This window comes from Coloeus monedula (assembly GCF_965178545.1).
Source record: "Coloeus monedula genome assembly, chromosome: 13".
Lineage (NCBI taxonomy): Eukaryota > Metazoa > Chordata > Aves > Passeriformes > Corvidae > Coloeus > Coloeus monedula.
The window spans coordinates 20,274,389-20,286,739 of record NC_138793.1 but is presented as its reverse complement, the minus strand read 5'-3'; the positions used below and the strand labels follow the sequence as shown (position 1 = coordinate 20,286,739).

General features: G+C 43.1%; 1 protein-coding gene across 3 annotated transcripts in view; it reads right to left on the bottom strand.

The window, feature by feature from the left end:
* Positions 1–12,351, bottom strand: part of NFAT5 (nuclear factor of activated T cells 5) — a 58,268-nt gene that overhangs the window by 11,031 nt on the left and 34,886 nt on the right. For 2 of the 3 annotated variants that reach the window (XM_082290036.1, XM_082290038.1), the window contains exons 4-11: positions 10,825–11,017; positions 7,382–7,572; positions 6,402–6,574; positions 3,293–3,427; positions 3,069–3,121; positions 2,289–2,421; positions 1,671–1,748; positions 67–179 (exon numbers count right to left, since the gene is read on the bottom strand). In XM_082290036.1, coding sequence (XP_082146162.1) covers positions 67–179; positions 1,671–1,748; positions 2,289–2,421; positions 3,069–3,121; positions 3,293–3,427; positions 6,402–6,574; positions 7,382–7,572; positions 10,825–11,017 — 1,069 coding nt within the window. The remainder of the gene's footprint in view (positions 1–66; positions 180–1,670; positions 1,749–2,288; positions 2,422–3,068; positions 3,122–3,292; positions 3,428–6,401; positions 6,575–7,381; positions 7,573–10,824; positions 11,018–12,351) is intronic. The other variant, XM_082290037.1, reaches the window with a different exon arrangement.

Below are 12,351 nucleotides of genomic sequence, written 5' to 3'. Positions count from 1 at the left end.
GCTGCTGTGCTCAGCCCCCACCAAACTCACCTGGAGCACGGGGGGAGAGCATTTTTCTGTACTTACTTCCATTGGAGCCACATCTTCATTCTTGATCATACTGCTTGGCATGAGTGGAGTTATCAAGGCACTAGGAAGAATGTTCACCTTCTCCAGGTTACAGCCCGTGGCCTTCACTGCTGCAGCCACAAAGAAAACAAGAGGGGCAAAAGATGGGTAATACCCATCATTCCATAACTCCTTTTAAGTAAATTAAAGGATTGTTCTTCAATGTAAAGCAACAGATCTCCACGCTTTAACCAAATTTAAATCTTACAGCAATGTGGTAGTAAAATTTCTGCACTTGTGTATAGACTGAGGAAGGACAGAACAGACCAAGTACATACAGCAGATAAAATGCTCTGACCTCTGGTTCACAGTCAGCCTGGAGTAGAACAGGCACAGGAATGAACCATCAGAGAGGAGCTAACACAGAAACCCCCATGAGAAGGTAAATTCAGCTTTATTGCATAAATTAACTGAGGACATGAAGGAACAGCAACAGCACGCTGTGTTCCGAGGAGCAGCAGCTGTTCTCCTGGAGCAGTTGGGATCTTCCCTCGGTTAAGCTCCACACTAAATTAGATGGATGTCAGGCTTACCCTGTATATAGTTATTATTTTCCTCATCTTTTCAACCTGGCTACTAGAAAGCTCTTACCACTGCTTTACCAGTTTGTTTCACTGTCCTCCATATTTTTGTAAACTTCTCCCCCCAGGTACTCTCTGCAGGTTTAAACTCAGCATATCTTCTATTATCCTCCCTAACACTTGTAAAGTCTCTTGTAAACCCAGCCCTGCCAAGACCCAGCCTTAACTCCAACACAAGTCCATGGTCTCACCTGCAGCCAGAGTCCTGTCCCACTGTGACCCCAGTGCTCATCTGCTCCCTCCAAGCTGCTTCTCCAGAGCAACTCTGGGAACTCCCAGGCATCTTTCTGCACCACCAGAATCTGAACAAGCTACTAAGAGACATTTCCTTCCTTGACTTCATTTTAATACTGGAAGGATCAAGTCCCACTTAAACAAAGAACAGGTAAACCCGAAACCTGTTCCTCTGGAAGAAAAGGACAAACTTCGTCTGGATAAAGGAAAAAATCCTCACTGAAGGGAATAAGTTGCAATTCCCAGAATTAACATTTTTAACTAGTCCCACTGAAAGCCGAGTTATAAAACCTATAAAAATACAGCTTCTGAAAAACACCACATTGTCACATTTGTTTTTCAGTGCTCAGCCCTTCCTCACCACTACTTTAGATGTGTTTTTGCTTAAATTAACACTACACAGTTTCTAATTCTTTGCATTAACTGCGATCTTATGCTTCCTTTTTAATCTTCACTTGCAAACATACTAAATAAAGATTAGACTGCAGAGCCTAATGCATGAAAAATAAAAAAAATCAGTATTATTTTTGCATTTTTTTTGTTCTATATTAGCTTGTACTAAAATACACTGATAGGAATACTGTGATAAAGCAAAATATTCAGAGTCAGAAAACAAACCTCCCTGTAAGAATAGGGCCAGATTTTATAAGCACAGACTTATCACAGGATGTCTGATTCATTTCTCCAAATCTGGGTAGGAATTCATAGTTAAATTATTAAGAACACTGATAAGAATCAATTTAGTACCTTTTATAGCCTCTTCAAAAGAACAATGTTGGGCTGGGCTGGAGATTTCCTTCTTCACATTAACATTCAGAGTCCCAGCTGCCGAGACAAAACACATTGAGAACTTCCTTACCTTAAATCAGCAAACAAGCCAAAAAAACACAAAGCAAACCAAAACAATTCCTTATAGCTTAAAGAAATTCAGGTTCTTTGAAACCCACACAAACCTTTGCACTGTCTATTGCGATACAGATAAATAAATAAACTAAAATACATGAAGTGGGCAAATTGCAGCTTTCCCCAGGACAAAGCCCGGTGGGATTTCTTGGTTTATTTGGTGCATTGTATGGAGTATGTTGATTTTTTATCCTGCTCAGCTTCATTTTGATCCTTAAACTAGAAATGGATGCTGTTCTATAAGAACAGCCGTCACAAGACAGCTGGAATTTGAGGTATTTGGCACATAAATGAGAAAAGCAAAGCCTTTAGATCTTATTGTTAACACAGCAAAACTCGCCAGCAAGAGGAGTTTGGAAAGATCCATGCTACTGAACATTCCTGTGGCATGGACTAAAGGCTGTGGAGTCAGAAGTGTTCAGCAGGTGCAATGGCCACTCCTGCTCAGTGCATCCCACACACCTGGCTCTGGAGTGTAGGTGAAGGGCTGCACGTCGTGAGATCTCCCAGCGTTCGTCACCACGTATATTCCCACTGAGACAGCTGAGGTGATTTGCTGGTCGTGATATGGTGGCACCTTCACAATAAGGTGATTCTGCAGGGCAAAAATAATTGAAAAAATCACATTTTATTACTACTGATCTCAATCCTACTTACATCCATCAAAAGCGAGAAATAAGACTGATAAACCACCATAAAAACCCAGGACACTGGGGGCAATGCACATGTGGCATACTGCCTTCAGAGGTGGGACCAGGATGGCACTTTTCTGACATCATTTGCAGCCAGAGTGTCCATAAAGACACTTATTTGTGTGTAAAATAATACATATTCTGTAAAACATTTCAAAGTGGAACAGAAATTCAGCCAGTTATAAAGACCATGGTGTACACGCTATCCCCTTCCATGGAAAACTGCTGGGAAAACTGAATTAGGCCTTTTAATTCCATTGTATGCAAGGGCAAAGACCTGCTCACCAAACCCACTGTGGGATCCAAGCTCTCGGTTAGAAACTGACCAATTATACTTGTGTAAACCCAAAATTATATTCTATCAGACTCACAACAGACCTTATGTAAAAACAATTAGTATTACTTCTAGAAATGCAGAGAAAGAGGAAAAGGCTTGATTAATTTTTCTTTGAAAACAAAGTCACTGTATTTTTTTAAATTAGAAATAATAGTACTAGTAGTAATAGTAGTAGTAATAACAGTAGTAATAATAATAGTAATACAGAAGTACCTGATGAAATAATTCCATGTCAATTTCAGCTTCTGCCTTCCAAGAATTCTCATCTAAATAAAAATTAAAAAGCATAAGTCATTGCACATCCTATAGAGCAATTTATTTTAGGGCCTTTGACTCTGCTCCTCAGTTTGCTCTCCACGACTGAGCTTTACCCAGCAGTGAAACCCCGACCCCAAGCTCTGCTCAGCACCCCAAGGCAGCACTGCTTTCACACTAACCGGAAACATTCTCTTGGAAAATCACTTTTGTTCCCTTTAGGAAGTTCTTGCCAATCAGAAAAACTTCCTCTTCACCCTTCACTGAACAGCTGTGGAGACTTTTCTTTAGGATCTCTGGGACTCCTGCTGGCTGAGCTGCAAGGGAAAAAAACAGAGTCTGGAATCAAGAAAATATCAACATCCAAACCAAACCACTTTTACTTACAGGGTTATGAAGGAAAAAATAAAACTCCTGAGCTTCTTTCTTTATCATGTATTTCGTGACAAACTCTTCAGAACATAACCATTTCTGTAATTTGCTCACTAAATGTAATGAGCTCACAAAAATCACACTTAGCTCAATGATCTACTAATAGTCTTTTTCCTTTTCTCCTGCACGTATTAAATCTTCACAATGAAACTCCCAGTGTTGGGGCCAAAGCTCAACAAGTGCTCAGAACAGAAGGAAATGCGTTTCTGTAACTCCCTCGTGTAGAGTGATCTCCAGAGGCATCAGCCCTTAGACACACCTGAAGCCAACTTGCAAATTCAGCCTCTGGGTCATAAAACATTTTTTGTGAAGCTTATTTTGTTCTGCTCTGCAAAAGAGCAGAAGCAGCAATTCCCCAGTTACCTGGGGGGCTTTGCAGCCTTTTTACATGACACAGTTTTCTGGCTGGTGCAAGCACTAACCCAGGGCTTGGAGCAACCTGATATCCCCTGGTCCGTGGCAGGGAGTGGAACAGGATGAGCTTCAAGGTCCCCTCCAAATCCTTGCAAGACTCACATCTCTGTAGTTGGGAATTTTAGCAATTTGAATCAAATAAGCCAAGAGGATGTGGTTTCAAAGACACACATGCCTGGATGCCCCAGATGATGATTTACATCACTCATCATAAACTGTCTTTGTTGCAAACCATTCCTATTCTTCTTAAACCTTAAACCAAATAGGACCACGTGTGCTAAATGAAAATGAGCACTGCAGACAATTCAAACAGAGATACATTTTAAAATAATGTGCTTTGACACATTTTAATATAAAAGAATTCCAGTTTCTAACGAACGTTCCTCAACCACCTTTTCTCCTCACCACAGCTCCCCGGGGCACACACCCAGGCTCGTGCTTCTGCACTTGCCTGGCCCACTTTGAGTGTTTAATAACAATATTCCCTGGGCTTACTACACAGCAGAACATACATCCTGTACCACTCCAAATTATTTAATGACCTTTCAGAAAGGATTTTTCTACAACTCTGGCTGCGGGTTCCCAGGCAACCGTTACGCAACGACTGAATATGCTAAAGGCACATGAAAAGAGTAACTGGATTTAGGTTTGCTAACAAGTTAACAAAGCCTGTTTAAAACACAGGCCTTAAATAAAGAGCCTGCAGCTCCTTAATGCCTTTTCTATGGTTTCTGGAACATTATTAGTTATAAAACACAACGTAAACAGGCCGTGATGAGTGTAAATGCAAACTGTGTTGTGAAGGTACATTACACATCCATAGTAAGGTTTATGTAGCAAAGCAACCGGGCATAATGTGCTTGAGGAGATAATTTATATTCAGTAACAACACATTTCATGCCATTTTGATCAGCCAGTAGCCATGTGCCAGCACTATTTCCTTGGCCAAGGTATACTGCAAGTCCCTGTAGCTTCAGCATAAGACAGAAGCACAGAGTCCTGGAAGGAGCCTCAGGAATTCCCCTCTCAACCTTCACACCACGATCAGCTTTATCCACATATTCCCCAAAGACACAAGTCTGACCAGAGTATTTTGTTCTGTGTTCTAAGACTTCCAGCAGTGGAGACATTGTAAAATTCCTGGGCAATCTCTTAGCAACTTACACAATTGAGACTATTTTCTTAGCAAGTGACCAAACCCCAGCCTGCCAAAAACCAAACCAATTTACTCTTTGCATCAAATACAGCTTCTTTTAGCTCAACAGCCTATTTTAAAATCAGTCTCTGAATGTTTCATCTCAGACTCAGCTTCTACTCACAATAGCAAGTTATGGAGTGCTTGACAAATCATCAGGTGATTTCCACTCCCTTTTCTTCTATGGTTGAAATAATTTTATCTTTAACCAGAAAGTTACAAACAAAAGAGATACAGGAATGGCTTTGGAAGATTTTATAGAAAATGTTTTTATCTTAAATCTGAAAATTGGCATCAGATACTCTATTACTGTAATATACCACCATGGTCTACTGACTGGAATGGAGCCGCAAAGATGACCGTATTTCTAAAAAATATCCACAAAATATTCTTTTTACACCATGGAAAGAGCACAACACGAGTGCCCAGGAGTTTGTCTACTCTTTCCATGAATAGAGAAAAAGCTCTCCATCTCATTCATCAAGATAAGGGGTGGAACAAGATGAGCTTTAAGTTCCCTTCCAGCCCAAACTATTCCACGATTCCCTTTTCCCTGTTGGTCAGTGGAACCTCCCCAGCCGAGGCAGCCATCTGTGCTCGTGCTAAACAGAGCAGTTTAATAAAGAGCTATAAAAAGTTTTGTTCTTGCACCGAACCAGAACAGATTCAGCCTCTGGCCCACGCAAGGACCACAGCTGAAGAGCCAGGCTTGCTGACTTACTGCAAGTCTTGTCTAGCACTGAAAGCTGAGGCATGAATGTGACAACACAGAAGAAAGTCGTACCAGAGTCATTTTTCAAAGCAATCATGACAAAAATTGTGAAATTTTAGGAGGCAAATATTCATTTAACTGAAGATCAGGAAATGAGTAACTATTTTTCAATACTAGACAACAATTTCAACTAATACCTCACCACAAATAAAAATCAATCCACTTGATTTTAGCAACAGCAATTCTGAAATCATCACAGATTAACACGGGGTGGTTTTTTCCCCCCAAGATATTTTCACAGAATCACAGAATCATTTAGGTTGGCAAAGACCTCTGAGACCATCGAATCCCACCTGTGCCCCATCCCCACCTTGTCCCCAGCCCAGAGCACTGAGTGCCACGTTCAGGCCTTCCTTGGGCACCTCCAGGGCTGGGGACTCCAAACCTCCCTGGGCAGCCTCTGCCAAGCCCTTCCATGCAGGGCTCACACTAAAACCCAGACCCCTCTCTACTCTCAGCTCTTTGGTTTGACACTCACTGCACAGAATTGGGGAAGAAGGCGTCTGCAGGGTCAGGGTGGAGCCGTCCTTGCGCGTGATGTTGACGCGAAAGACGAGCCGAGCGCGGGTGCTTTTCTTCTTGGAGCCGGCAATGCCTATCCTGGCCTCCACATCAGCGTTCCTCAGCTTCAGGATTCCCACACAGTCAACCCTAACAACACAAAACAGAGCAGAATTTCACAGTTTAATACGTTCAGCATCTTTAACAATCTCTCGAGTAGTTTCGTAAGCCAAAGTCAAAAGCCTTGAGGTAATTACTGAAATCTTATTAGATTTCTTTTTATTTACATGAAATCTATGACCTTTTTCAAGTTTTCATTCAACCCTGCCTAATTTGGATGATGAATCATGGGAGAAAGGCATATGAAAGCATGAATAAAACAGAAAGTGCAATGTAATTCTGGTAAGCATTCAATTTAGAATCACAGCTCTTCATTCTTCCATCCCCAGGGCAAGATCTGTGTTTGTAGGATTATTGCTTCAAAATATTCTGCATTCACTTAAAGAAAGCAGGAGTAGAAGAAAACTTACTGTAGTCATATTATTTATGTTCAGTGGGACTTGGAAGTGACAGATAAGTCCTCCCATAAGTGTGGTCCTAGGGGAGATGTACAGGGCCAGGTGAGTGATGCAGTGCTGGCTTTTCAGACAGGCTCCATGCAAAATGATTTAAAGCAAAAAACAGCCCAAAAAATAAGAACAGGAGAAGCAAACACAGCCGTATGTGTTAAAAAGAAGAATATTGCCATTTACCCAGGATTTTGAGTTCTGTGCCCAAAAAGCACATACCACCTGCTATCTCATTTGAATACAGCGAATTGCAAGCAAGAGCTGAGCAGCAGAGAGAGGAGAGTGCCAAGATGTTCAGACTTTCACTATAACCCATCCAAGGGAAAAAGGAAATCGGTTCCCAAGCCCAAGCTAATGAACGAAAATATTCATGGGAAGAGCTACTCACGCCAGTGTCATGTTGTTGCTTGGGTCCAGCCCCACCTCTATGACAGTGGTGCCCTCGATGTCCACCTCCTTGCAGGGTGTGGTGTTCCTGCCCGTGACCCTGCAGGCCTGGTAGAAGCCGTGGGGCTTCACACGCCCGGAGTCGTTGCCCACGAACACCTGCAGCACCACGGGCTCGTTGTGGCCTTCCAGCTGCAACACGCCAGGTGGGCAATTAACACAGGAATGACTGCTTTAATTATTATTATTATTATTATTAACATCTTGTTTCTAAACCAGCCTGAATCCTGTCTACCTTCAGACAGAAGTATCCCAGCTGTGACTCTCACATCTCTTACAACCTCCTGTTCTCACCCCAGCTGTGGCTACTCCCCCCTCTCTTCCCAGGATTCCCCCCAGCATCTGCATCCACCAGGCAGCCGAGAAACAGAACATTTCCTGCGGCTCGTTCCAAAGGTGAAGAGGTTTTGCTGGTCAGTATGTGTACAGCCAGTGGCATTCCAGGACCCCACCTTCATGCCAGCCACATCTTGAAATCCTCGTGAAACCTGATTACAATTGTCCAACACCTGCAAAACCCCTGAAAGAGTCAGAATAGGATGAAAGGGAAGCAGAGGGAGGAATGGGATGATTGAATGGTCCAACTATCCAATCACATAAGCCCAGCTTTCCTTCAGACACCAAAATAAAAATGGTAACTTGACATCTCCTACTTAAAAGGTTACAGTGTCAGGATTCACTGAAACACTTCATAAATAAGAGCAGGACAGACATTTTAATATCCTCCTGCAACCCCATGTGCAAGCCATAATTATCCCAGAACATGTCAGTGAAAAATACATTCATTTTTGTTACATCAACACCCTGGCATGAAACGGTTTGTGTCCTCTTAATCCTTTTTTTATCTGGGATCCCCACTGGGGTCACAGACTAAAAATACCCTGAGGTAAAAGAAGTCCTGAAGTAAACCTGGATATTGCATTACAAAGGAAACTCTCCTTCTTTTTAGGAAATAGTTAAGAAAAATACTCCAAGTGAAAAGAAACATTAGATTGTTGCCAAATTCCCGGGCCAGAGCTGGAAATTCCTTGCCAGAGCATTCTAGGAGATAAAATGAGTATTTTAATGTTTCCATTGAGACACATTTGTTGCTCAAGGATTTCTGGGTGACAGTGTTGTCTTTTGTCCCAGGCCTGGAAGTCCAGGCAACACCTGCAGAAAGAAGCTCCAGTTTTATTAGTGAGGACATGCAAATGAGAGCAGAATCCTCTGGAGAATCTCTTGGGGGATTATTCCCTGACACACTTAAAAAATGTAGTTCTGAAGTCTGTAGCAAGTTTGAATAAAGGAAAAAAATAAACCAGTAAATACTGATAAGATCATCGTGGGCTCATGTCCAAATAGCAAATGTGACTGTCAAAGATGAGCAAAGCCCCAAGATCTCTGCAGGTGGCCCAGCACAGGTATCCACATGGGACCCACAGGCACAGCTCACAACAAGGGCTCAACAGCCAGTCCCTTAGTTAAGGCTTGGTTATACAATTTTAACATTGCATACCAATTGTAGACTCAAGTTCTAAGTCACCAAGAACAGAGTTTTATTGAAATGGCCACTGAACCTGCTTCTCCTCCTTGGCCTGAGTCAGAGCCACGCACCTGAGCCGCTCCCAAGCGCCAGATCTCTGCTGAGCACCAACATTTTTACACTCTTCTTCTCCATCTTTAAACCCCACAAACAAAACAAAAAGCCCCCTTGTCCATAACATATTTTTTCCCACTAGCTCAGATTTCCTGAAGATTCACTGACTCATTTGTCTGTCCAGCCCTGGCAGAGTTTTATCTGCAGGGTACGAACTCCTCTGCCTACTGGTAAAGCAAACTGGAACTTCCAGGAATTCAGTAACATGAGACTCTTCCAAAAAGAATTTTCACTGATGGGTGCTAAAGGGTAACTGGGAAAGGAATTAAAAGGAAATTCAGATGAACAAAGGCCCATTAAGAAAATCCACATAAATGAGCACTAAATCCCCATAGCAACAGGCCGATATGAATGGATTCTTTTCTTATGAAACTTTACTGGAGTTGTGCATTACTCAGGAGGACTGAGTGAAGGGCTGCTGGCGTTCCTAACACTGCTGAACAGGACTTTGAAGTTAAGTCTACTTCTGTATTCTGTCAGCAGCAGTCAGCACAAATTTTAAGGGCTGTATCACAAACAAACATCTCTTTGTGGACCTGGTAAGTTAGTTTGGGTTGAGAACTGCTTTGCTGCTTTCTCAAAGTGACGTAACTAAGAAAAAATATGAAATTAAATGTCTTTCACCCTCCTCATCTGTATGATAATAAATCTAGCTGTCTACTCACTCAACCTGCTGGCCACACTCCTCCCAGTACGCCCAGTATGCCCAGTATGCCATTTGCCATGGTGCCAGTGAAGTGCTGGCCTGGACTTAGTTCTCTGATGACTCTCATAATCACTCGTGGGAGGATATTTGACATCAGTTCATCTGTTTGTCACTCTAAGTCAAGTCCAGCCTTGCTCCTGGTGAGCCTCTCTACCATTTCCATTAGGAAACCTTCCCAAGTAAGTCCAACTGCTTTCCCCAGGCTAGACAGGTAAGAAACAAGACCTGCAAACTCCTACTCTGTGCATTAGTGAACAGGAATGTCAAAGATCTTGTAACCTTCTTCTTTGTGCTTCTCCTCAGATCAAGAGGCCTTCAGCACCTGAATTTTAAGGCATCAAAGTCCATAGAGGAAACAGGCTGCAACTGCCAACTGTGCACATAAATGCTGCCTCTTTCCTTGCCCCCAATCTCCAGTTCTCCTGATCCACATCTACCTCTACTGCCTCCACCTGTACCATGCTAAACACACTCAGCAGTACCACCTGTAAAACACACCTCAGTGAGATCTTCATGACTCACTTGAAAGACACTGCATATGTCAACTCAGATGGTGCTGAATTAAAAAGAACAAAAACCACCAAGCAATCAAAAAAAAAAAAAAAAGGCCCAACCAAAACAAAGCAACAAAACCAAAACATCCCACTTATAATTAATTTCTTTTAAATGAAACCTGTTTTTATGTCCTTACTAATGATGACCCACTGTCACCAGCCATCAAACAGCTACAGCATTTCACTGTCCCACTTTCATAGGCATGGAATGTCTCTGTACTCATACACTTCATGGAACTGCAGCCTAACAGGACGTGCATCCCAGATTTTGTATCCCTGCTTTGACATCCAGCTTCCCTCTCCTCTAACTCTGTGACACCAGCAAGACTTGTGACCTGCAAGAAGAGACCCAGTCCAGCCCCTGCAGCCGAAAGACTGCAAAGCCTGGTCCCTCAGCACTACAGAGACAGGAGGCCCACTGAACCAAAGCAGCTGCCCTCCCCCTGGGGCAGCCCTGGGAAGGCAGTGCTGTGTCCCCAGCCTACCTTCACGGTGGGAAAGCCCTGCTGCGTCCGGTCCTTGACGGAGCCCCGGCTGCCCTCAGTCAGGTACCGAGCCCTGTGCTGGGTCTCTGGCTGCACCACGATCTTCAGCTCCTTCCCCTCACTCTTAGTCGGGTACTGACCACACAACATTGGGGTCTTCTTCCCTCCAGCTCCCTTCTGGTTCTCTGATGCTCTGGGAAGTCAAAGCACACCATCAAGAAGATGTTAGAAGCAGCTCCCCAGTAAAAACACTCCAAATCACAGAAAAGCTAAAAAGGCAAAGAGTGTGTATTAATGGATGGAACATTTGTAGTTAAAAGCAAACTTTGGAATTCTCTTTCTGCCAGAGGAGACCTGCAGGATGAAGAGGAATGGTGCTTCCCTGCCTCCTCCATCCAGAGCACATGGGAACTGCGTTTCAGAGTGCAAACATAAAGGAAGGAAAAAACAACTAGCATTAAATGATGTTAACGAACAGAAGGTGCCTCATAACCTGCTTTTCAGAGCCTATGACACAGCCTGAACAAGCTGTTTTGCTGCTGTAACAAACACACACGTACACACACACTGGATGGATTTAAGGTTAAATGACACTTCTTTAAACAGGAAAACAGCCTCATGCCTGTCTCCATCTCAACTTGTATATCCATGCAAACTCCAGCTCCAATTTCTGTCTAAACAGATTGACCAATTTATGTCAAAACCCAATTAGTTATTGTAAAAACTCTGGCATAATTGCACCAATGTTAAATCAGTGTATGCACAAGGCCTTTCTTACCAGGTGCATTCCGTAAGATGCAGCGGCTTGTGCTCAGTTCCATAATTAAAACCAGGATGAAGGAGCCCTCCCAAGTCTATCAGCACATGAGCCATTTTGTGTTCTCTTTACAGCACAATGGGAAATAACCCTTGATCCTACAGAGATCGGGATTTGGTAATGAACCTGAAGTCCAAAAAACTCCTTTCCCACTAGGAAATGTGGATGTGCCGCAGCACACGGTGCACGTAGGAAAAGGGCCCCATGATTCATGCAAATTTCATATTCTTCCTTCCTAGCAAAACACAGTTTCTAACAGCTAATGCCTGGGAAGAAAGCAGTTTTAAATAACAGGTGTGAATTGCTTAAAAAGCAAATCCTGTTTAAACGTGCAAGTTATGGAAGTAATTTATCCAGGATTTTTTCCTTCTCAAACAGGGTGAAAACTGCTTTTTTTTCAAAATTATTCCCTGGGAGGTTTGCCACTGCATGAAGCTCTCACTGATCCAGAGCTGGGGTGACCCAGCTCTTCCCAACTACCAGACGATTTACATTTACAAATACGATCCACACCTTTCCTAAAGCTCCTGCTGTGCACAGAGCAGCCCCTGGACACAGCACATGCCCCTGATTCCAGCCCTCCCCCAGCCCTGTGGGGCCTGGCCTGGCACTGCTCCTTTTCCTGCCCCAGGAAAGGTCGGGCACTTAGTGCCCATCCCACCACATTTCACAGCCCTGAAAGCCATGGAATCATAGAACAGTGTGGGCTA